Genomic DNA, 25800 nt, shown 5'->3' with positions numbered 1-25800 from the left:
TACACAAGCATCCCACACCTAGAATAAGGTGCAAGCTTCAGATTTGAATCCTCTTCTGGCTGAATCTCAGCCCGAAACCTCAAACGACATACATCAGATGTCGACAAGATATGGGACTAGTTAGATTCAGCATTTAATGTACTTGCCCTAGCCAAAACTAAAATCATTAAGAAGTTGAAAACCTCTCAGCCATTGTTTAATGGGGCTCTTAGGACAGCAAAACAAGGGTGCTGCAGACAAGAATGCAAGTGGAGGAGAGCTTATGACTTGAAAGAAAAAGAAAAATGCAAACAGTGCATTGTTGAGTATAAGAAGCTTGCCTTGGCTATTAAATCAGATAATTATACTGAACAAATCAAAACAGCCAACAACTCTAACAAAGCACTTTTTGAGACAGTATATAAACTTACATCATCAACCACTAGTAAATACAGCGGTCATTAGACAGGATTTCTGTGATTTCTCGGTCAATTACTTTCAGGAGAGAGCTATGTCCATTTTTAACAGATTTTCTGCTAGTTTATACAGGTCAAAATAAGATTAAGTCATTACCTGAACAAAAGGCCAGGAGGCCCATCTTCAATGAGTTTAGCCCCCTCACAGTAGATGAATTAAAATCAATCATTACTAAATATGGATTTCCCCAGGATCCCTGCCCACCCAAAGTACTCCATTTAGTGCCGAAATAGTGGCTACCTATCTGACCAAGATCATTAACACTATGTTTAGTGAAGGATACTTTCCCACAGATTGGAAATCTGAGTCGGTTCTCCTTTTAATAAAAAAACAGAATTTAAACATACTGGATCAAAACAACTACCCAACCCATCTCTGGCTTCTAATTCTAGCCAAACTGGTGGCTTTTATAGAGAACAATCATCTTCTGGATGACACCTAGCTTGGCTTTAGGCTAAATCACAGCACCGAATCTGCGTTGATAGTGGCATCAGAGGACATCTAGTCCTCTTTAGATAGGGGCTGCAATGCAGCCCTTATCTTGTTTGGTCTTTCCGCGGCAATTGATACAGTCAATCATGACCTTTTGATTGACCGTATGCAGAGTATACGATTCGAACGTGCAGCATTGGCTCTGCTGTGCTCCTTTCTTACAAACTGGATACAATCTGCATCTCTCAATGGCTTTAAATCTATGTCCTACTCTCTGTCCTGTGAGAGCAATAACACTTTGGTGATAGTCTCTCCTTCACTGCATGCTTTCCGAAGTGAAATGTTCTGTTCTCAAGAGCGCAATTGCAAGCCATTTCAACGACATATCGATTCCCTCTGCTGACAAAATCCTTGTTCCCATTTTCAGCAAAATGGTTGAGCATATCTAATGGTGTCTTGTCTACAAGCCTCTTTTGCCATTAATACCACAAGTAACTCATCAATGTACTGCACTAGTGTGGAACTGCATAGTAGCTGTATTGTCTCTGGATTTTCTTCACGACCTGGTTGAAGTAGGAAGGGCTCTGTATACCCTTGAAGAGTAAGGCACCACAAGATAGTTTTCTCTTGGGACCTAACAGCAAAGAGATATTGGCTCTCCTCATGGAGGGGAATGGAAAAGAATGTCTGACATAAGTCAATGACCGTGAACTACTCAGCTTCTGGCAGAATGGAACAGGATTACTGCAAGGATCGGTACTGCGGGAGAGTATAGACGGACTATCTGGTTAACTTTTCTTAAATCCTGAACAAACCTCAATTTTTGTGGGGTTTTTGAAAGGTCATGATCGGGGAGTTACATGGGCACCCAATTACCTCCTTCAGAATCTCCTGTTCTAACATACTCTCGATGATTGGCGTTAAACCACCATTCTGGATCGGACATGAAGGTGATCTTTAACTGGGTAGCACCTTTAATTATATCAATTTACTTTCCTGTGAAACCCCCTACCTCTTCCCTGAAATTTCTCCTTAGGGTAATGGGTAAGTCTTCTGCGGTATGAACAGGGAATCATTAGATTTCAGACTTTTGTGATTGCAACTTAAACTTGCCATCTATTGCTTTAGTCTCCAGCTCGACTCCGTCAGGTGTGCAATAGATAACACTATTGAGCTTACACAAGAGGTCTCTTCCTAAAAGGTTTACAAGGCTTGAATCATAAATTGTTGTTGTTCTCGTATAGACCCTATCTCTATCAGACAGGTGCTGAAACTGGAGTTGTGAGTTGTTGATGCGAAATGCCTATAAAGTGGACCTCTTTCCCCGAGAGGGGCAGGTTCGGAACATAAACCATACACACGATTGAATGAGTGGCACCAGTGTCAATCTAAAAGGACACAGGATGACCATTAACTACTCCCTACATACAGGGTCCATTTTGATCCACTGTCAGAACTGTGCAGATTATGCAATCCTGCTCTTCCTCAAACACCGTCACTGGGCCCATTAAAACTCCAATGAACTCTTGAAAATAATGGGAATCTGTGGAGCTTGATTCGGAAACTGAAAACGCTGAGTTCTGCAATTGGGCTGAAAATAAGAGGTCCCATACTGCATCTGCATGGGCAACATAGGGGCTTGGGGCAACCCTGATTTAGAGATTTTCTGCTTCATCGGGGCTTAGGCATAAGAGCGATTTGCTCCTGTGCCATGGTATTGGGTACTGGACCATCGATCTACATCTGGGCAGGACACTCTCTATTCCAGTGGCCGACCTTGCTGCAAATAGGACATGCTTCCTCGCTCCCTCACAAGTCCTAGCATATTCCCTCCTTAGGGCATGCCAACTCTCTGCATGTTTACTCCTCTATTTGCATTGGAAATGAATCTGGCATTGATTCTACTCACATCTCTCACTGGCCATTCTGTGCTAGCTGGATCTGCGCGACCATAAATCTTTCCCTCAATCCCTTTCACTTAGCCTCTCTAATATCACTGCAGTATTTGGCATAGTCCAAGATCTCGCCTAGCAGCTTCGACTGCCAACAGAGTACACTCTATGTTATCTGAGAACTAGCCCCATACACAAAGGAAGCATTTTTGTTCACCACTCTTGGGGGTTTATTCAGATTTTGCTTCCGCTCACGACAGCATACAGCATGGAGCACTGGGTCCGTCTACTTAAGTCATTGGTTAATTTCACTTTGAGTGACTGCATTTTGCTTTCTCACAAGCACAAGCTAGTTCTCTTCAGTGCCCCACACTTTCCTCTACTGGTGCTGAGGTGGTGCTCAGGTTGTGCTGTGCTGAGGTGGTGCTGCACAGATGCTATGCTGGAGCTGAGGTGGGGCTTAAGTGGTGATGTGCTTGTGCAGAGGTGGTGGAGAATGATACTGAGGTGGTGCTGAATGATGCTTTGGTGGTGCTCAGGTGATGCTGTGCTGGTGCTTAGGTGGTGCTGTGCTAATGCTGAAGTGGTGCTTCGTCGGTGCTGAGTTGCTGCAGAGGTGGTGCTGAGCTGGTGCTGAGGTGGTGCTACGTTGATGCTGTGGTTGGGCTGTGCTGTTGCAGAGTTGCTGGTGCTCTGGTGGTGGTGCACTGATGCAGGTTTGGTGCTGTGCTGATGCTGTTCTGCTGTTGTGGTGGGCCTGTGTTATTGTTGAGGTTGTGCTGCACTGGTGCTGTGGTGGTGCGTGTGCTGCACTGATGCGGTGCTTCGCTTTTGCTCAGGTGGTACTTAGGTTGAGGTGTGATTGTGCGGAGGTGTTGCGGAGTGATACTGAAGTGGTGCTGATTGATGCTTTGGTGGTGCTTAGGTGATGATGTGCTGGTGCTTAAGTGGTGCTGAGTAATGCTGAGTTGGTGATGCTGCACTTGTTCTGAGGTGATGCTGAGCTAATGCTAAATTGGCGCTACGTTGGTGCTGAGGTGGTGCTGCACTGATGCTGTGGTTGGGATGCGCTGCTGCTGAGTTGGTGGTGCGCCGGTAGTGGTGCACTGATGGGCAGGTGGTGCTGTACTGCTGCTGTTGAGGTGGTGCTGTGCTATTTTTGAGGTGGTGCTGTGCAGGTGCTGTGGTGGTGCTGCACTGATGCTGACTTGCTGCTGCACTGCTAGTGGTGCACTGATGACACGGTAGGTGGTGCTGTGCTGATATGGTGCTGTGCGGATGCTTAGGTGGTGCTGTGGTGGTGCTCAGAGGGTGCTGTGCTGAGGTGGTGCTGCACTGACACTGAGGTGGTGCTGCACTGATGCTGTAGCTGAGGTGGTGCGTAGGTGGTGGTGTGCTTTTTGCGGAGGTGGTGCTGAGTGATACTGAGGTGGTGCTGAATGATGATTTGGTGTGACTGCGCTGGTGCTGAAGTGATGCTATACTGGTGCTGAGGTGATCTGCTAATGCTGAAGTGGTGCTGCGTTGGTGCTGAGTTGCTGGTGCGGTGGTGCTGCATTACTGCTGGTGCTGCACTGGTGTCGAGTTGGTGGTGCACTGATGCTAAGCTTCTGTTTTTGAGGTGTTGCAGTGTTATTGTTGTGGTTGCGCTGCACTGGTGGTGGTTCTTTGATGAGGAGGTGGTGCTGTGCTGATATGGTGCTGTCCTGATGCTGATGCAGAGGTGATGCTGCACTGGTGCTGAGGTGGTGCTGTGCTGCTGCTGAAGTAGTGCTGCGTTGGTGTTGAGGTGCTGCTGAGGTGGTGCTGATGCTGTGGTGAAGCCGCACGGTTGCTGAATTGGTGGTGGTGCACTGACTCGGAGGTGGTGCTGTGCTGATGCTGAGATGGTGCTGTGCTGATACGGAGTTGGTGCTGAGTGATGCTGTGGTGCTGCTGAATGATGCTTTGGTGGTACTCAGGTGATGCTGTGCTGGTGCTCAGGTGTTGCTGAGTGATGCTTAGTTGGTGCTGCGCTGGTGCTCAAGTGATACTGTACTGGTGCTGAGTTGCTGCTGAGGGGGTGCTGGTGCTCAGGTGTTGCTGCGCTGAAGCTGGTGCTGCACTGGTGCTGAGTTGGTAGTGCGCTGGTGGTGCTGTGCGGATGCTGAGATGGTGCTGTGCTACTGTTTTTAAGGTGTTGCTGTGTTATTGTTGAGGTGGCACAGCGCTGCTGCCCAGGTGGTGCTGCACTGATGATATGGTGGTGCTGTGCTTATTTGTTGCTGTCCTGATGCAGAGATGGAGCTGTGCTGATGCAGCGGTGGTGCTGTGCTGATGCAGAGGTGGTGTTGTGCTGCTGCAGTGGTGCTGAGATGATGATGTGCTTGTGAGGAGGTGGTGCTTATGTGGTGCTGAGTGACACTCAGGTGGTGCTGAATGATGCTGATGTGATGCTCATGTGATTCTGTGCTGGCACTGAGTGATGCTGAGTTGGTGCTGCTCTGGTGCTGTAGTGATGCTGCACTGGTGCTGAGGTGGGGCTGTGCTACTGCTGAAGTGTTGCTGCTGAGATGTTGCTGCGCTGGTGCTGTGGTGGGACTGCGCTGATGCTGACTTGGTGGTGGTACACTGACTCAGAGGTGGTGCTATGCTGAGATGGTGCTGGTGATGTGGTGGTGTTGAGGTGGTGTTGATTGGTGCTGAGGAGATACTGCGCTGGTACAGAGGTACTGCTGAGTGATGCTGTGCTGGTGCTGTGCTAATGCGGGGGTGATGGTGCTGCTTGATGCTGAGGTAGTGCTGCGCTGTTAGTGAGGTGGTGTTGCACTGGTGCAGAGGTGGTGCTGTGCTGGTGCTGAGATGCCTAAATCCAAACTAAACATTAAATATGTTTTAGAAAGGCTGGGAGGGGTGGGAAGGAAGCAATTATTTGTTACATATGCTAACGTTTCTGAAGTAGCTGCGTTTAAATGGCAAAATTGTCTATTGTTTGGGGGAAAGGATGTAACTTAACCCTCCGAGCAGGCAAATTATGCACTAGGGAACTTGGTTCAAATGCCAACGTGTTTCCAGTGTCAAACCTGAAAACAAACATATCTGACCTTGCACTCAATGCTTTTATTGCATTTGTATTGAATCGCTGCTTTCCTAATTATTTTCAAACTAATGTGCCCAATCGACAAATCAAGAAATATAAATTGCCCCTTATTTTGAGACGAGAGTATTCTGCCTGTTTAGTGGTGCTAACCCCAGCACAGGTTGTTGTTGTTTGTGCGACTTGAAGTAGTTGCATGAGAGTGCAGTTCAGCTGCTCGGAAATATGTCTCTGGTGGGTGCGTCACAGCCATAAATGAGAGATAAAGGGAGAAGCAGTGACTGGGGCATGAGAGAGAGGCAGAAACTGTCACTGGAAGAGAGAGAGTGGAAAAGCAGACAAGAGGCAGACAGATAGGTGCAGTATAAAAGTCAGAGAAACTGGGGCACAGAGTTAGGCAGGGGCAAGTTGTGAAAAGATAGAGATGCAGTCTCAGTGGAAAAGATAGAAACAGAAACAGAAGAAACAAACAGGCACAGAAAGAAGCCCTGGAATACAGAGAGCGGCAGAGACTGAGGTTCGTGGAGAGACAGACCGACATTTGAAAAAGGCAGAGACAGACACAGTGGGAAAAAACAGAGAGTGGGGCACAGAGATGTAGAGACAGAAGTGAGAGGTGACTCCTGTTTAGTAAGGGATATCTAGTGAATGTCGTCACAATGTATTTTACAGAACAGCAATACGTCATTTAATACACAATCCAAACCTATAGTGCTGGAAATTGTTGATTATTTAAGACGGCAAGCTTTTTTACTTATGATTGGATAGCCCCCTTCAGCTTGTGCAGCGTAACTCAAAGCGGATTAATTTTATTCGTGAAACAATGTGTCCATATATATCCGTGCGTGGATTTTGAATAGGCTATTGCTTTCCTGAGCCCAGATCATGATAGGGTCTTGCTGTGCGTTTTTTTTATGTGGACAGATGAGGGGGCTGATCGTAAAGTGAGGCTTGCTGATGCAGAGCGAGGAGGGGGAGCAGCTACAACTGTAAAGAGCATTCAGTGACAGAAGACATCCCCTCTATTAACTCAAGTCTTCTAAGGCTATCTTCTTGAGCGTTTGGAAGGTGGCTGGTGCTTCTTTCAGTCGGGGAGAAGCGGACATTGAAAGAAGAACACAGAACGGAGGCAGAGAGCAGGAGAGAGAAAAGCTTGCGGCTCAGGGGTAAAGCGCGCATGACAGCGAGCAGCACATGAAAGTGACAGCAACACGGGAAGCAGGGGAGAAGTACACATGGTCAAGTACAGCACAGCGAGAAGGGAGGTGGGTGAGAAGTACACAGAACATGGGGGTGTGCATCCAGAGGGAGCACACAGGGAACAGAAGACGACAGGGAGGATGACTAAGAAGTGAAGGGGGCGGGCCGTGCGGCCATGAAAGTTATGCGTCCGCGAATGTGAAAGTGATCGGGAAGCAGCTACAACTGTAAAGAGCATTCAGTGACAGGAGACATCCCCTCTATTAACTTAAGTCTTCTAAGGCTATCTTCTTGAGCGTTTGAAAGGTGGCTGGTGCTTCTTTCAGTCGGGAGAAGCGGACATTGAAAGAAGAACACAGAATGGGGGCAGGGAGCGGGAGAGACAAAAGCACCCAGCGCAGGGGAAAAGCACGCATGACAGCGAGCAGCACATGAAAGTGACAGCAACACGGAAGCAGGGGAGAAGTACACATGGGCAAGTACAGCACAGCGTGAAGGGAGGTGGGTGAGAAGTACACAGAACATGGGGGTGTGCATCCAGAGGAAGCACACAGGGAACAGAAGGCGACGGGGAGGATGACTAAGAAGTGAAGGGGGCGGGCCGCGAAAGTGAAACTGATCGCGTGCCGCGAGCGATGCGCTTTATGAGAAATAACGAGAGAGGAAAGCCAGATGGCGCCTCTGCTCTTAACTGTGTGCGTAACCGCACGCTCTAGGCCACACAAAAAGCTGTGGTCGGGTTTTTAAAGCCCACTCACTAAATGTCTCGCCAGAGCAACGCATACGGTAGCTCAGGCGAGACCTAAAAACAGTTTTTACCATTGCAGAAAGGGTTACAGAAAGAGTTATCTGATCAAGGGTTAAACTGATCAGATAAGGTAAACTAACTATATGTGACACTTAGAAGTGAGATGTGTTTTTCAACCCCACACAGGTATCAGCAGGATAAAGGTGGGTCTGTTTACTGGGTCTAGAGAATTCTTCACACTATGGTTTTGAACATCTTCTAAAAATTGGCAATTAACTTTTATGATTTGTAGCTAATTAATACATGAATTTGTGTGAAGATATGCTTGTGTGTCTATTGATAGCGCTTACAAATTATTCTTTATTACTACTCACCAACCTTAGCATAATCAAAGAGGGAGGAAAAAACAGTAACATTCTAAGCTCATGCATTTCAGTTTCCATGTAGCTCCTTGATGCCAGTTCCGAACTCACTGAGCTGTATTACAATGATAATAACTTGTAACCTGCTGAAAGCAGAAAAATCACTGTAGCAAGTGCAGTAACCAACTGAACTGCCTACATAAATATACATGTGTGACCCGCTTGTTACACTTTGTGCTTTAACCCTCTGTGCTATTTTATGATGAGCCAAGTGTGTGACTAAGCTACCCATAGAGCCTCCAGCATGTGATTCAACTACCAGGTAGGTTTCTGACCTTCCATTTTGGGGGTTTGCCACAATTTAGGGACATTGTTGAGCCTCTCATTGCTCAAATAAGATTTTTGTTAGATATTTACCTCTTTACATGCAGGGGTGTAGCTTCAGGGGGGCGTTAAACCCCCCTTATTAATGTATTTTCTGCTAATTTGTTGGGTACAGGTGCTTTCAGTTCGGTATGGTGAGGTTCTGTTTGTCGGATTTCAACGGGAATTGTTACCCACACACAGACAAAAACGCACACACTTTTTTCTCTCTCTGTTTTAAAAGTCTTCAAGAATTTTGGCTATTTTACAAAATAATGTGTTTTCTCTTTTCTCTCACTTAGTACCCCTACCAATCTGCATTTGTTTCCTGTCCACTGCCCTTTAAGCCCCTCTCATGCGCCCTTCTCGTCGTGTAATGCATTTTAACATTATATGCCATCGACAAACTGAAGCTCGCACCCCCCTATCTTACTGACCAAGCTACGCCCCTGTTAACGTTGTCTTCATTACTAAGAATTACTTACAAGAAAGTGTTACTCTAAGTGTCGCACATTTGCAATAGAATGTGACTCATACACATGCTGAAAGCATTGAAATGGGACACATAAGCAATCTGAAAAACTTGGCAGCTTGCTTCTCTCTCCTCTCTTTCTTAATTTTTTTCTTTCGTTCTTTCTTTCATTCTTGCCTTTTTCTTTCCTTCGGTCTTGCCTCCTTTCTTCCCTTCATTTTCTCGTCGTCTTTCATTCCTTCTCTCTTTCTTTTTTTCTTGCTCTGGCATTATTAAAAAAAAAATCAAGATGCGCAAGTCAGCTGTAATATAGGCTCTTGTGTAGTTTAGGGTTTCCGGGTCACTTGTGACAGAGCAACACAGGACACAAAAGAAAGCACAGTCAAAAGGCTTCTCGGCGTTTCCCTTCTAGTTCCTGAAATGATAGCGGAATGAATAGTGGCTGGTGCTGCGCGACGTCACCACGTACACGCCCCTTGCCAGCGTCAGAGCCAGAGGCTGCTCTGGAGTCATGGCGGTAGTGGAGACACTCTCACCGGACTGGGAGTTCGACCGCATAGATGACGGCTCACAGAGTAAGAGGGAGAGGGAGAGGGAGAGGGCGGGAGCAGAGAGTGATTTGTATTGGCCGGGTTTGGTATTTAAGGGTGAGGCTATAAGAGGAAGGAGAGAGGAGTCTATGTTTCCTTGGATGGGTTAGGATCAGCTTTGACAGGTTACACGAGATGGTCATGTGAGGGGCGGTTCGGATAGCATAGCTTCCTTTCTGTGCTCTCATACACACTGTGTTAACTCTGCTACATAAGTTTTGTACATCGTTAGACGGCGCCCGCCTAAACCTATCAGTACTCAACTCTTCTGTACTTCCAGTGTATTCTGAACCCCTCCTCACTTCTATGTGGCGATTTTCCGTTGTCTGTAGACTGTCATCACTCTAATAAGTTGCCTCTAAAGCTGTAAAGTCCCTTTTCCTGTAAGCCAATTGGCTTAAAGCAATACATATTTTCTGTGCCGATTCCTCTTCTTACACATCAACATAATACTGCACAAATAAATAATACGTAATGCATGCATAATTATTGTAGCGCCCCACAATGCTACTCCGTTCTATGTCTTCAGTAATACTTGGGGAAATCTAGACAAGCGCAGACTCAGTTGCTGGGCTTTGAACACCTACTTTGTTCGGTGACCGAGAGAACAGTCTGTGTCCCGTACTGTCCTGACCCTGTAAGAATAGTCGTCTTGACAATGTACTATGCCCAACATCTGCTTACTTTTGAGTGTCGTGTTACCTTCAACTTGTGTAGTGACTTCAGTTGAGGGCGGCAGCTGTCTGGAGCAGCTATTCTGCCTGATTCTCAACCCGCCTCCACCTGCAGTCTTTCGTGTCGGGAGAGCGCTGACGGCCTCAGTCCTGACCAATAGACACCCAGCCAAATGAAGAGTCCAGCCCGCCCTGGGTTCTTTGCAGCAGTTAACGGCAATCTGTTGGGGGGAAGAAAGTTAGTTATAGCGCCTGCATTCAAGGAGCCCTGGTACATACATGATAGTAAATGTCAGTCCTCTCCCAGAATACAATTGTGGGATTCAGTTCGGTCTTGTTCCCATGCAGTACTCCCCAGGTGAGGTCTTAGAATTGACCCAGGTGATACTGATATTATTCAAGGAATCGGCACATGCATTGAGATTCTCTATCATCTCGCTTCTCAAAATAATCGCCTTTGCATGTGCAACAAAGTCTCGATTAAAGATGTTCCATTTGAAACAGTTTATGTTGGACGTGACTGGTTGATCCAACTTGCATCGGGCATCTGGAGAGGAGTTAGTTGTCCATGCCAAACTTATGATCTGTGGAAAGTAGTTGCTTCCTGGCCTAATTTTGATAGTGTACTCTAATATGAATTGAAATAAGATTCATTATTGTTTCGTCCAGTACTAATTTAGACTGGTTAGTGTTACGGTACGAGGCAGCTGGTTGGTCTGAGAAGAAGTGACTGATTAGAGCTCTAAGAGCCAGTGAGTGCAGGGGATCGAAGCACGAGGCCCCCATCTTATCCGTGTGGCTTATAGAAGAAACTTGCAATGGAATTTTCCATTGATGCTTCTGTAGGCTAATGATTTAAGAGTCTCCAGACTCTTTCATAAGTTGGTGTTGAAATCACCCGATAAAAAACATCTGGGCAGTCGGGTGAGCATTAGTCAGACTTATGATTATTTTCTCAAATTGGCTTAAAGCAATGCATTTTTTGTTGTGACCGACACAGAAAGTAAACATTTTAGGGAAGGGAGTTAAAGCTGTGTGATTGTACTCTGTTCCTAATGATAAGGCTAGTTAGCCCAGATGAACTAAGCTCCAGGTTGATAGTTTACAGTGGTAATCTGATGGAGATGTAAATTGACAGACCCCCCTGAGGGTCTGGCTTTGGTAACGACTCGTGCTGCTGGAATTCCACATAGCTGACTAGTGGGGAACTTAAGTCACATCAAGTTTCTTGAAATAAGAGAATCCTGTGCTTTTACCAGAACTGTTAGTCTTTGTGCCTTTAGCAGTCCTCGTAATAGTTTGAACGTTCTATGGAAATGGTCTGGTAGACAGGAAGAGTTTCTAAAGTAGTTCAGCAGTGCTTTTGGGCTACCAGAGAGGTCACAAGGCAGCTCCAATCTTCCTCCTGATAAGTCATGGTAAGATTTAGCCTGCAGAGACTTCCCACTGCCTCCAATTGTATTATGTGCAGGATTTCAATATTTTTAAGGAGTGTTTGAGAGGGGCCTATTCAATCAATCAACCTATCAATCAATCACTTATTTGTAGAGCGCACTAATCACCCGTGAGGGTCTCAAGGCGCTGATCGGGGGTGGGGGTGCAGCTACTGCTCGAACAGCCAGGTCTTGAGAAGTCTCCTGAAGGTTAGTAGGTCCTGGGTCTGTCGCAGCTGTGTGGGGAGGGTGTTCCATGTCTTGGCCGCGAGGTAGGAGAAGGATCTGCCGCTGGTGGAGTTCCTGTGGATGCGTGGGATGGCGGCAAGGGCGAGGTTGGCGGAGCGCAGCTGGTGGCTCGGGGTGTAGAAGATGAGACGCTTGTTGAGGTATGCTGGTTCTGTGTTGTGTAGTGCTTTGTGGGTGTGGGTGAGGAGCTTGAAGGTGATTCTCTTCTTGAATGGAAGCCAGTGCAGGTCCTTCAGGTGGGAAGTGATGTAGGTGTGGCGTGGTACGTCGAGGTTGTGGCGTGCGGAGGCGTTCTGTATGCGTTGGAGTCTCTTCTGGAATTTGGCCGTGGTTCCTGCGTAGAGGGCGTTGCCGTAGTCCAGCCTGCTGCTGACGAGGGCCTGTGTGACCGTCCTTCTGGTTTCGGTGGGGATCCATCTGTAGATCTTGCGGAGCATGCGAAGGGTGTTGAAGCAGGAGGAGGAGACGGTGTTGACTTGCTGGGTCATTGAGAGAGATGAGTCCAGGATGACCCCCAGGTTGCGAGCGTGGTCGGTGGGTATGGGTGTGGCTCCCTGGGCGGCTGGCCACCAAGAGTCGTCCCAGGCTAAGGGGGTGAATCAGAGGATGAGGACTTCTGTCTTGTCCGAGTTAAGTTTCAGGCGGCTGGTCTGCATACAGCTGGCGACGTCCTTCATTCCTTCGTGGAGGTTGGATTTGGTGGTGGCAGGGTTTTTGGTGAGTGAGAGGATCAGTTGTGTGTCATCGGCGATGATGTTGAGGTTGTGTTCGTGGACGATGTTGGCGAGCAGTGCCATGTACAGGGTAGGGCTGAGGGATGATCCTTGGGGCACGCCGCAGATGATCTTGGTGGCTTCGGAACTGAAAGGTGGGAGACGGACCCTCTGGGTTCTGGCGGTGAGGAAGGAGGTGATCCAGTCCAGGGCTTTGTCACGTATTCCTGCGTTGTGTAGGCATGTGTGTAGGCTGTGGTGGCGGACGGTGTCGAATGCGGCCGAGAGGTACAGAAGGATGAGGGCTGCAGTTTCGCCATTGTCCAGTAGGGTCCTGATGTTGTCTGAGGGTGGTTTCGGTGCTGTGATTGCTGCGGAATCCAGATTGGGACGGGTCCAGGATGTTGTTTTTCTCGAGGAAGTGGGTCAGTTACCTGTTGGCGGTCTTTTCGATTACTTTCGCCGGGAACAGAAGGAGGGAGATGGGCCGGAAGTTCTTGAGGTCCTTTGGGTCAGCTGTGGGTTTCTTGAGTAGAGCGTTGATTTCGGTGTTCTTCCAGCTTTCCGGGAAGGTGGCGGTCGCGAAGGAGCTGTTGAAGATCTTTCGAAGTTGGGGAGCGATGATGCGGTTTGCTTTGTTGAAGATGTGGTGAGGGCAGGGGTCTGTTGGTGAGCCGGAGTGGATGGTGTTCAGGGTCTTAATGATCTTGTCGTCATTGACGTGGTTCCAGGAGAGCAGTTGGATGGTGAGGCTGGGGGGCAGTGGTTCTGCAGTGTTGGCGGCTGTAGGGAATGTCTGGGTGTTGAAGCTGTCGCGTGGATGTCTGTGATCTTGCGGTGAAAGAAGGTGGCTAGGGAGTCACATAGGTCTTGTGACGGTGGGATGTCGTTGGATTTGGAGCTGGGGTTGGAGAGCTCTTTCATGATGTTGAAGAGCCCTTTGCTGTTATGTGCGTTGTTGTCAATGCGTTCCTTGAAGGAGGACCTTTTGGTGGCTTGGATGAGTTGGTGATGCTTGCGGATGGCTTTCTTTAGGGCTGTGTGGTTTTCCGGTGTCTTTTTATGGCACCACTTTTTCTCGAGTCTTCGGCAAGTCCTCTTTGTTCCCTGGAGGTCGGTGGTGAACCAGCTGGCCTTTCAGTCGGTGCGTCTGTAGGAGGGTGTTTTGATCGGGACGAGAGTGTTGGCGCCGTCGTCGATCCATTGACTGAGGTTGTTGGCGGCTGTGCCGGTGGTGTTTGACGGTGGACCTTGAGAGAGGGTGGTGATGAGCTGGTCTTCCGTGACCTTGTTCCAGCTGCGGTAGGGGATCCGTAGCAGGTGGCGGTGCGTGGTGGGTTTGTTGAAGGTGAAGTGGACGCAGCGGTGGTTGGTCCAATGGAGTATGGTGGAGTGGCTAAAGGTGACGTGGCTGCTGGCTGAGAGGATGGGTCGTAATGAGCTGTTTGAGTCCGAGGTTGGTGAAGTTATCGAGCAGAGCGGTGGAGTTGCAGTCGTCTGCGTTCTCGAGGTGGAAATTCAGGTATAGTCTGAGGACGCAAGAGCGTATGTGCTGACGATGTTGGAGATGGCGTCGATGAACTCAGGCTGGGGACCGGGGGGTCTGAGAGTGGTGTTTGGGTCGGTGTGGATCTGGAAGTGCAGGTGTTCAGCGATGCTGGAGGTGTCGTGCAGGTCGAGACTCTGAGGGTATTTCTGTAGACTATGGCGATTCCTCCTCCTGGTTTGTTGGTGCGATCCCTTCTGGTGATCTTGTATCCATCTGGGATGGCTATGGCGATGTCGGGTGCTGAGGAGGGGTTATTGATATGATTAAGAGTAAAGCTTGCTAAGTAAAGAGTTGCTAGGATGTGCTTTACTTTTATAAATGGAGAAGTTTGCACCTTTTCTAATAGGAATGTGAGATATAAATGTTTGGCCAGTTCCCTAATTGATGTTTCCTGTAATTGAGGAGTATGACTGAACACTTGCTTGGTGCTTTGCACTGTTGCCTAGATGACTAGTGTTGCTTCCAGTGTATTTGGAAAAGTTGCGGGCTAAAATTCAATGGCTACTATGTGAGGAGACGTTAAGTCTGAACAATATTTTACTGTGCCTAAGAGTTTTAGGATGTTGCCTCTATTTAAAATATCAAAAGGCCCCTTGTAGGTATAATTGGGTAGGAGGAGTGGTTTATTCGTAAGTATTTGTAGCCCTGTATTGTGGTGTGAAACAGCAGCCACTGCTCTTATGGCTGCCAGCTCGGGTCTGTTTTCTATCAACGCTATTGGGTTTTAATTATTATTTGACTTTTTGTCACTTGTGTTACTGGTATTTGAGGAGGAAATTGCTCCCTTGACGTTATTGATCCCTTTGGGGGATTCTCCTTGGGGAAAAAAGAATCCCCGATCTAGGAAGGATTGAGTTATCATTTTTCAGTGTTTCACTGCAAGTGTTTTGTTGTAGCACATAACTTATTTGCATAGGGATATTACTAAGTCTCTCCTGATGAATGAAATTAATTTAGAAAGGGCATACAGCTGCGTCCAAAGCAAGCCTTTCGTCACTGAACAGAGCAACATGAAAGACTTCAACATTTATGCTTTCCTATTAAAATTCACTACTCCTCTCTAAACAAAAAGGTTTTTGATTAGAATTAAAAATAGACTCTGAAACTATATCTCGAAGATAGGCAGGGAATACCGGAGAGTAGCAGCCCGAAAGGCAAAGGACCTCCCGCCTGCCCTTGCCTTATGTATCCTAGGGATGCTTAAAAGATTTTAGCTTGCTCAGCAAAGTGTCTTAAGAGGTATGCAGTTTCTTATTGTCTTCTGGATATACAATGGACCCCGTTTATGTAATCATTAGTGCCTTAAACTTAATTTTTTGCTTGACAGGTAACCGGTTAATAGATTCTCCTGTTTTTATTGTTATGATAGATATTTCAGTGTCATGTTGGTTAGTTGATTTTCCTTTTTTAATTGTAGTTTGAAGTTATTTTTCAGGTATTGGGTTTGCTTTGGACGTGAATGGGATAAAAAGGAAATCTTAAAGAAACTTGGAATTTAGTTATTGTTGTTGTCTTAGCGTTTTTATTGTGCACTTTTCTTTACTTTTCTCCGTTCAAGCTTTGTGAGTAGTTTTACAATTGGTAATTTGTTAGAGATTTGCTACTCGTTGACGTAACACCTTTAATTCCTTCCAAGATGTTGTCCTTCAGAAAGCTTAACAGTTGTATGTTGTTTCTTTCAGTTTGATTGTGCATGAAGGCCTTGTGTTGCATTTTGTTAGAACAGGCCATTAGCTTTGTGGAAAACCTCAGTCACACTGGATTCACCCTTGTGCTCTTGAAGAGAAATGGATTGTATACTGATTTTGGGTAAGGTCTTAGTTTCAGCCAGCTGTGCATGTGAGATACTTTTTGTTCATAGGTATCTGTCCACACGGTGCGTTTGAGATTTGTGCTTATCCAATGTTTTTTTAAACTTTTGAGACCTTGTACCAAATCCTCTAGGGCCTTAAGGACTGATTCAGGTTTATTGATAATGGGCAGGGGCAGGCATCCATTGAACTAATTGAGCCTGCCTCTCTTTTCTCTCAATAAAGAAGGTCATTCCATTGTTGTAGTTTACAATCGATCCCAGCGACATAGGTTGCGAGTGTGTGGAGCAGATTTATTTGGATTTCCAACTTGTCTGACTGAAAATTAAGTGCTTTTGTGGTTGAGTCGAATTTATCCTGAAGTGTTCCATAGGGAAGAATACAACATTTTCTAGCTATCGCGACAAGAATTTTAGATTCTATTAAGGACACGGAGGCGGGGATTATGCTTTCTCTATTTCTTTACTGCAAACACAGCAGCCAATTAGAGTAAAACTACAACAATGAAAAACATCAATACCCATGAGGCTTTAAACCACGCCTTCTTTGTAACAGCCAATCACAGCATTATCAAGTATACAAAGTAGAGAGACACTAATCTGTCTTCCTCGTTCTTTGCGCAAACTCAGTCCAATAAGAACAAATCAAAGTCTTAAACTCTCAACGGAGAGATAAACAGTTCCTTTTCAAAATTCTCAACGGAGAATAATCCACAGCAAATTCAGAATTCCTCTTCTGTCAGGAAGGCATGCTGGCTCCATCCGGAGTAACCAATCAACTCTTGTTGGAATCATTTCCTAAAACAGAAAACAAGGTTGAGAAAGGGAGCCCACAACTTCATTTCTCATCGGGTCGGCAGAAAGTGGTTATAAAACACTTATAAACTCACACAATTTACAGTTGCATAAACTGTCCCAACGGGTGGGATAATCCTCGCCTCCGTGTCCTTAATAGAATCTAAAATTCTTGTCGCGATAGCTAGAAAATTTTGTATTCTATGGCAGGACCGGAGGCTTCTGATTATGCTGGTTGAAAGCTCATCAATCACAGCATCAGAAACATGAGGAATTGGTTTATAATAAAACACTTTAAACATGGAATCATAAGATAAGTCAGCTGCTCTGAGGATGTCCTCCAACCTAGAGCCTAACAAGTAGGCTTTGGAGGCCATAGGCCCTCTGGCAGAGTGGGCACCATAAACAGAGATGCCAATACCTGCCTCTGACATCACCCATCTCGCCCAACTAGCTAAGGTGGCAGCAGAGACTGGCTTGAATGTTTTTTGGACGGAAATCAGCAGTTGACCCAAAGGATCAGTCCTATGTGAAAGCGTACGATCTTCATAACACTTCAAACATTGCAAAACACATAACTTGTTATTATGCGGAAAAGAAGCATACTCTACCGAACGAGACATGGTCTTGGTCCTTCTGGAGATCACAAAAGATACCCCCTGAGGAGAGAACATCCTACCAGCCAGATCTAAAGCTCGCACATCAGACACTCTTCGACATGAAATGAGGCAAAGTAACATAGTAAGCTTGGCAGACAGCTGCTTTAAAGACAAATCAATATTATCCGGCCAGGATTCCAGAAGGGAGAGCACTTTAGAAACATCCCATAAGGTGGAATATCTGGGCCGAGGAGGATTGGCCACCCGGACGCCTTTAAGTAATTTACAAACCAGGGGATGCATCCCCACCGGCTTACCATCAATCTGATCATGTCCAGCAGAAATAGCGGATCTAAAATTATTAACTGACCTGTAAGCGAGGCCTGATTCTGCGCATTCAGACAGGAAATTCAAAATCTCAGTTACATTTGATCCCACAGGATCCACCTGCCTTTCAAGGCACCAACCCACCCTTCTCTTCCATGAAGCTGAATATCGTTTTCTGGTGGAAGGAGCCCACGCTTGTTGCATAAAGCTGGCAGCTGCCTGTGAAAGGCCTGCAATGCTCTCATGTCTCCTGAGAGCGTCCATACCATTAGTATTAACAGGTTCTGAAGGACCAGTGGATGGCCTGACCCCACTGGGTCCTGAAGGAGAGTCGGGAAGACCGGAAGTCGGAACGGAAGATCCACAGATAACTCCAATAGTCTGGGAAACCAAGACTGAGTCTTCCACAAAGGTGTCACTAACACTAATGAAGCTCTCTGTCGACTGACAAAGGCCGCCACCCCCGGAATCAGGGCAAACTGAGGAAATGCATAATTCCTCTGATGCCCCCAATGATGAAGGAACGCATCCGTTCCCATCGCCATCGGATCCGGTCTCCAACTGAAGAACAGGGGAAGTTGGGCATTGAGGCGAGAGGCAAACAGGTCTATCTGACAAGGGTCTCGCATACCCATGATCTGAGCAAACAGCGAGGGATGAAGCCTCCAATCGCTGAAATCTTGGAGAAATCTGGAGTTCCAGTCCCCCACCTGATTGAGCTTCCCCGGCAGGTACTCTGCCACCACAGAGATCTTGCGGGCCAGGCAAAAATGACAGAATTCCTTCACTATGTTCACAAGCATGCGGGACCTTGTTCCCCCTAACCGGTTGATGTATCTCACCACTGAGACATTGTCCATACGAAGCAGGATGCAGCAATTGCTCTTCAGGGGTGAGATAGACCTGATGGCAAAGCAGCTCTAGGCAGTTTATGTGCAATTCTAATTCCTCGGCTGACCAGCTGCCTCCTGTGGTAAAATCCCCACATCGAGCACCCCAGCCCCATTGACTGGCGTCTGATTCGACGACCACGTCCGGGGCTGCGCCGAAAATTGCCCGGCCGTTCCAGCCCGTCATGTGTTCCAGCCACCATTGAAGCTCCTCCTGGGCTTCCTAGGATAAGGGGATGAGATGATCGTAGTGAAACCTCTCCTGAATATAATAAATCTTGAGCCTCTGCAGGGCCCTGTAGTGTAAGGGACCCGGAAAAATGGCCTGCATTGATGACGCAAGAAGCCCCACTATTCTTGCCAGGACTCTCAGAGAAATCAATTGTTTGGACAAGGTGGTTCTGATCTCCCTCTTTATGGATCTGATCTTGGAGACTGGAAGGAGGAGCTGGGCCGAGATGGAATCTATCAGGAAGCCCAGAAACTCCATCGTTGACTCTGAATCAGCACTGATTTCTTGGAATTGATAACGAAACCCAGATTCTGTAACAGGGACGTCGTCCACTCCAAGTGAGTGAGAAGCAGAGTCCGATCCTGGGTTAGAATCAACATGTCGTCTAAGTACACAATGAGTCGGACCCCCAACTCCCGAACACGGGAGACCACGGGCTTCAGGAGTTTGGTGAAGACCCACAGAGCAGATGACAGGCCAAAGGGGAGAGTTTGATAACGGTACCAACGCCCTTTCCATTGAAATTGCAAGAGTTTTTGATGAGAGGGGCAAACTGGAACGGTAAAATATGCATCCTTCAGGTCCAGTCGGACCATCCAATCTCCTTCCAACGGGAGATCCCTCAAAAGATGGATGCCTTCCATGTTGAAGTGTCGATAAACTACGTAAGGGTTGAAATCTCTCCGATTTAACACTAGGCGTTGGCCTTCGCCCTTCTTTTGCACCAAACAGACGTTGCTGCTAAATCATTCGGGAATGAAGGGTCCCACGGCAATGGCCTGTTTGGTCAAAAGCTCTTCTAGTTCTGAGTCGATAAAACTCAGTTTGTGAAGGGAAAAAAGGAGAGGGCGGGGGGGAACGCTTGAAGGGGACAGTCTAACAGCTCTATCTGGTAACTCTGCACAGTTTGAAGAACCCACATATCTGACGTGAGACTCGTCCAGTTGACCACAAAATGTAACAATCTGCCCCCGAGGGGATTGACGGACACACAGGACTTACCAGATGATTGGGTGTCAAAATTCTTATATCCCCGGTTGAAGCGCCCTCTGTAGCCGCGCGACCTGGAAGGATAGAAACCAGCCTGTTTGGGCTCTTGGGTGTAACCTCTGCCTCGTCTTGGGGCATATCCTCGTTGAGGACTAGTATTCGAGTAACGGCCAGTCAAGCGTCCTCTGCCACGCCCGGCCCTACCAGAGGCCTGGTGCAGCACTCTTTTCAAGGAAGCCTGGGATTTGTCGAGTGAAGCAAAAGTAGTAACGAACTTGGCGATATCTTTTACGAATTTGTCGCCAAAGAACTGGACCTCCGCCAAAGGGCCCGGTTCCGATGAAGCCAATTCCACCAATTGTGGATCAATCCGGAGTAGAACGGATTTGCGTCTTTCTGAAGCTAGGGCGCAATTTGCGTTTCCAAGCATGCAAATCGCCCTTTGCGCCCAACCAGCCAGGACCTCAGGGTGAATAGCATTACCAGTTTCCTGAGCTTGAAGGGCCAGTTCTAGAATCTTAGCTAGCGGGCCTGAAAGGTCGAGGACCTTATCCTGGCACGCCTGCAGGGCGCGGTCAATCCCCTTTTTGGGATCTTTTTTATATTTCTTTAGAAAAGTAGTCATCGATGTGTCTATATCGGGGGTGATAGCTACCTTGTGAGGACATTCTGACTTCAAGCGGGCCAGAACCTCTTTGTCAAAAGCCTTGCGCAAGTGGGTCTCTAAATATTCAGCCACCGCAGGTGGGGGGACCCATTCAGAGGATCTAGGATGCACAATGTCAGAAGGGTCAAACAAGAAAGGCGAAGGGGTGACAGGGGAAGAAGCATGCTTACGCTTCTTGGTTTGCTTACAAGGCTTGGAGGCCTGTGAGCAAACAGTATCGGTATCCGTATCAGTAGTGGTATCATGCACCGGGATGGGAGAGGATTGGGGATGGGTCGGAGCAGGCGCTTCACCTGTGGAGTTCTCTTTAGATTTATATAATTTAGCATAGGAATGGACATGGGGCCAGGCGGGACCAACGGGAACCTTCTTTGGGGGGGAGGGGGAATGGTCGGGTCTGGGCCAGTGGAAGAAAGGGACTTGGGCTTATCCGGGACCAACAGTTCTAGTTTTTTGGTCAGGGGTAGCAGGGCTGAAGAAAGGGCCTTATTCAGTTTAGCGTCTAGCTTTTTGTCAATAATGTCCTCCATGGACTCCTCTTCATAATATTCCTCTTCGCCCTGTTCACTACACGCAGTTACCTCCTCTTCGCAGTAGTTAAACTCTGCCATAATCAAAAATAGAATTACAAATTTCCAATCAAATCCACAGAGGGAAGCTCAAGTCTCAGCCCAGGGAAGGGCGTCGGTTGGGAGAAGTGCCAGACGCAGGAGCCAGGAAAAATCAATACAGAATTCACTGAAAGAGTGTAGGAAGTCCTACTCTAGGACTAATGGAGGCAGTAAAGCCCCTATCTTATCTCAGAAAGGGCTTCCAAAAATTGTCCAATCTTTACCAAGCTCAGGGAAGGTAGGGGTTAATGTCTGCTGCACTCGTTGGCAAGATTGGGAAAAAACGCTGCCTTTTTCATGCATAAATGGCCTCACTGGCTCCTGGCCAACTGCGTGTAAGTCCCCACTTCAGCCGGGGGCAGAGTGTCTGTGAGGCACTGATATCGGGGCTGCAAGCGTACAGAGACGCACGCGAGCCCCGAGACGCACGCTGGGAGCCCGCGAAGGCCTCAGCGTGCGTCTCACTCCCAGAGGGGGGGCAAGTTCCTCCCGATCGCGGACTGCGATCACAGGCAGCCGCGGCTGCCGGCAGCGTCAGAAGACACACGGGGGAGCTGCAAAGCGCAACACGCGCTGAAACTAATCGAAGGGGAAACATGGAGCGGGACGGGGAAGCCGCGCTCCGCCTGAAGGGAGAGAGGGGCGTGTCGCAAACAACGCGTGCGAGGTACAAGCAAAAGCTTCTCCCTAGCAATCAATAAACCAGAGCATTAAGATAAGCACAATTACATCAATAAGTAAACATCAGGAAAACGACATTAACACTGAATTTAAACCAATTATACAGTGCAAGTATACAGAGTAGAGAGGCACTTATCTGGGCTTCGGAGGAGCAAAGAAAGAGGAAGACAGATTAGTGTCTCTCTACTTTGTATACTTGATAATGCTGTGATTGGCTGTTACAAAGGATGCGTTGTTCAAAGCCTCATGGGTATTGATGTGTTTCATTGTTGTAGTTTTACTCTAATTGGCTGCTGTGTTTGCAGTAAAGAAATAAAGAAAGCATAATCAGAAGCCTCTGGTCCTGCCATAGAATCATCTGAGGAAGGGGTTGATTGTGTAGACTACTTACTACCATTTCTTGTGTTTTGAATTTTCTGTCAGTTGCTGTCTTTGAAATGTATATCATGTTAACAATGACACAAGCTGCTCGGTTTGGGAATGTATGCGGTTGAATTAATGTTACAGTTGGATACTGGGCGTGCCTCTAGAGCCAGGGGTTGTACTGAGATGTCAGGCGGAGGATCAGACAAAACAACTTGTTATATTGAATCATACATCAGTTGGTTGAGTATTTTTCCTTTTCTTGATAGATCGAGCTCCAGATTCATTGATGGAAGAATTGATGGCAGGGCAACAATATTACACTTGTGCTCGCAGGTTACTAGTGGGGATAGTGCAAGCATTGTTGCTTTTATTTGATCAGAATGTGCCCTTCAGTTGCAGAGACAGTTATATATTTTTTTAGCAACGACTTGGAAGAGAAAACAGTCTTAGTTTCCATCTCGCCTCTTTTTAACTGGGCTGTAAGGTCACTCAGTAGGTCTTTACTACGTCTTGATCTCTTTTAACAATGGATGCAGCTGGTGTTCGCTGGTGGCCGGACCTCACCTACTTTAGGGCATTCACGAAAGTAGAGCACCAGTGGGAGAAACAACCTAGACCACTGGGTTATATCCAGGGCCTTGTGTATTATGCGGCAGGAAAGCACCACATTATGGGATAGGGTTGACTAAATTATGCAACAAGAAAAAACACATTATGCAGCATAAGTAAGCTTAACCAGTTACAGAAATAAGCAACTGAAAGATGACCGGTTAACTTTTGTGAAGGATCTTCCACTGCACGCGAACACGTTGCCACGTTTTTAGTAACTTTGGATCTGTTTGAGTTAAAAACAAATATTTTTTGTTGTTAAAATCTGCAGATTTTGTAGCAGATGATGGATTATGAGGCAAATGCAGCACATGAATAATTATGCAAAAAAAGCTGGGGCTGCAAAATAGCATAATTCCCAAGGCCCTGGTTAGTTCCTGTTTGCTACTGAGACAGACTGGGTGGACTTGCTAATGAATCTTATGCGCTAGAGTTGAAAGCGACCCGAGTACTGCGTCCACAGATTACTGTAACAACCTTTTGAGACACAGATGCTTTGTTAAAATAAAAAAAAATAAAAAAAAGTTATGTTGGCTGAGCTATCCCATGGGTGCCATGTGACTCCCATCTTAGTGCAGTTAGTTAACAACTGGGTGTGCTTTCTTTTCCAGATGCGCCTTTGCGAGGAAAGCAATTAGCTTTGGCTTTAGGTTGTGTGGGTTCCGTTGGCCTCCGGGACCTAAGGGGCCTGTGTGCAGTGTCTTATTTCGAAATGGGAGGTGGTGTGCATGATATACTAAATTCTGTGAGAAGACCTGCAGCTTTTAGCCGTACGACCTACCATTTCCCCTGAACAGACCGAAGGCCTCCAATAGTTGGGCTTGCCCACCCGAGTGCTTGGTCTCGCCGGGAGTGCTCCAGTGACTTTAGCCACAGGAGTGTCCGTGGGTGCATCCCAGGTAGTGAAGCTCTTGGTTGTTCGGTCAGACAATAAGAGGAGGGTGCGGTGCCAGCTGAAAGTGCTCTGGGAGAACAGGCAAACATGGCACGTGGACGCCAATCTCACTCACCTCGCTGGCCTGTAGGCATGACGTCCCAGCGTCTGAAGATATCTGGGTAAGAGGTGACTGACACACCATTCTGAGAAATTCTCTAGAACTCTCTTGCACTCGCTGGCCTCTCGAATACTCTGTGTTTGAAATGGAGTTTGTGGTTAGCTAGGGTATGCACCCAAGCCAGACAGAACCCACTACTCTAGTCAGGGCAAGGGAGAAGATAACCCCTGCTCACCCCCTTGGTAGCTTGGCACGAGCAGTCAGGCTTATCCCAGAGGCAATGTGTAAAGCGTTTGCGCAACACACTCGCACAGCAGTTACACATTAGGCACACCACAAAAGAGACTCGACCCAAGGTTATATAAAAATATCCTTTATACTTCACATGAAACACATTAGATCACAATCACATATATTTCTTTGCCACTAGACACTTGTCATGACTTCGCTGGGATGACACAAATCACTTGGCCAATCGGGCTACAGTCATCACCATCACAATTAGGGTAACCAGTAACTACTGGTAGGATTACTCTTAGCGTAAAGCATTAGGTATAAACATCATCAGCAGTGCACTATAGCAGCCACTTGTACAGTGCACATATTATAAACACATCATGCCCACCTTAGGCCTATGCAGTTCACCATCGCTGTTTCCGGTCCAGGGAGGACCAGGCCTGGCAGTTCGGTCTGGACTGTTCCCATGGGGCACAGGGTCAAGACTGATTTGCATATGGCTGGGTCCAAATTGGGGTGGCGTAGTGGGCAAAAGAACAATGGATTTAACCCAGATCTTTTGACTTGGGGAGGATGTTTGCATTGTCAGCATTCCGTCCATCATTTGTTTGCTGTAACACATCTTTCTAAGAGTCGCATTTTCAAAATTGTAATTTAAAATCTGACTTTATATAAAAGAGGATTTTACATTACAATTCCAAAGACACCAAACATGTACTAGTTACCTGTTCGCACTTGGAAGTTATTGCTTCATTAAATATAATAAGGTGACTCCAATGTTATCCCATAGGAGAGGCAGACCTTACAGTAGTGAAAAACGATTTTGAGTTTTTCTCTACCACAACATGTAATACGTAAATGCAAATGGCCAACTTTTCAAATACATTGCACCCAGCTCTCTGGGATGTCCATGGCCTACGATAGGGGTGGCTTGTATGTATTAAAAAGAAAGGTTTGGGTCTAGCAAAAGGTTTATTTTTCCAGGTCGACATGGCAGTTAAAAACTGCACAAGCTGCGATGGCAGTACTGAGACCTGTTTGAAAGGGGTTTGTAATGGGTGGCACGATACGTGCTAAAGGCCCACTACTAGCATTTAATTTATTTTTATGCACGTGATAACTAGAACAACAACATCTATATAGTACGGTCTCATATAGGATTCCACAGTTTCGAGACAAAGCAAAATATTTTAAGTCCTAAAAGGAGCACAATGAAAAGAAACCCGAAGAATCAAAGAGCCAACATGGACATTAAGTTTAATGTGAACACCATCTAAGATAATATCACGTCACTCTGCACTGTTAACCCTACCTGGGCAGCGTATCATCATATCTACCCCACATCTTCTCCCACAACTGCCATTCTGTAAAGCATAAGGCCAACAATATTGTAGTTGTTCATAAGATAGTCATTCCCCATATCCTACACCACCAAGCCACCAGTTTCCTATAGAAGACCACCTTATCTTCGGAAAACTACTCCAGATTGGCTCTTCCTTCACATAACCACCTTAGACAAACATAAATACACAGCTAGGTCCTCTGTGTATAAGCATTTATTTGTTCTATAGATATGTACCTCTGTATGTGTATTGCTTTGTATAAATGTGTAGCATAAGTCTGTTAAAAGAAAATATAGATATTCAATTGTTCTGCTTAACAAACAAACATATTACTGATAGTTACATTATTCTATGGTTTTAACATGTATATGTGACTGTATTAATAAGTACATCTTTTATCATAACTATTTATCTACAATTGCTTCACTATTGAATTACA

At 46.6% G+C, this 25800-nt stretch overlaps 1 protein-coding gene across 2 annotated transcripts in view; it reads left to right on the top strand.

Annotated features, from left to right (window-relative positions):
* Positions 1 to 9367: 9367 nt before the first annotated feature.
* The window catches only part of WASHC4 (WASH complex subunit 4), a 1268393-nt gene continuing 1251960 nt past the window's right edge, over positions 9368 to 25800 (top strand). For both annotated transcript variants that reach the window (XM_078674607.1, XM_078674599.1), the window contains exon 1: positions 9368 to 9576. In XM_078674607.1, the coding sequence (XP_078530733.1) occupies positions 9513 to 9576 (64 nt within the window). In that variant the 5' untranslated portion in view covers positions 9368 to 9512. The remainder of the gene's footprint in view (positions 9577 to 25800) is intronic.

This window comes from Lissotriton helveticus, chromosome 1_1 (genome assembly GCF_964261635.1).
Source record: "Lissotriton helveticus chromosome 1_1, aLisHel1.1, whole genome shotgun sequence".
In the NCBI taxonomy this organism is placed as follows: domain Eukaryota; kingdom Metazoa; phylum Chordata; class Amphibia; order Caudata; family Salamandridae; genus Lissotriton; species Lissotriton helveticus.
The sequence above is the reverse complement of the archived record's forward strand: the minus strand, read 5'-3'. Positions and strand labels throughout refer to the sequence as shown.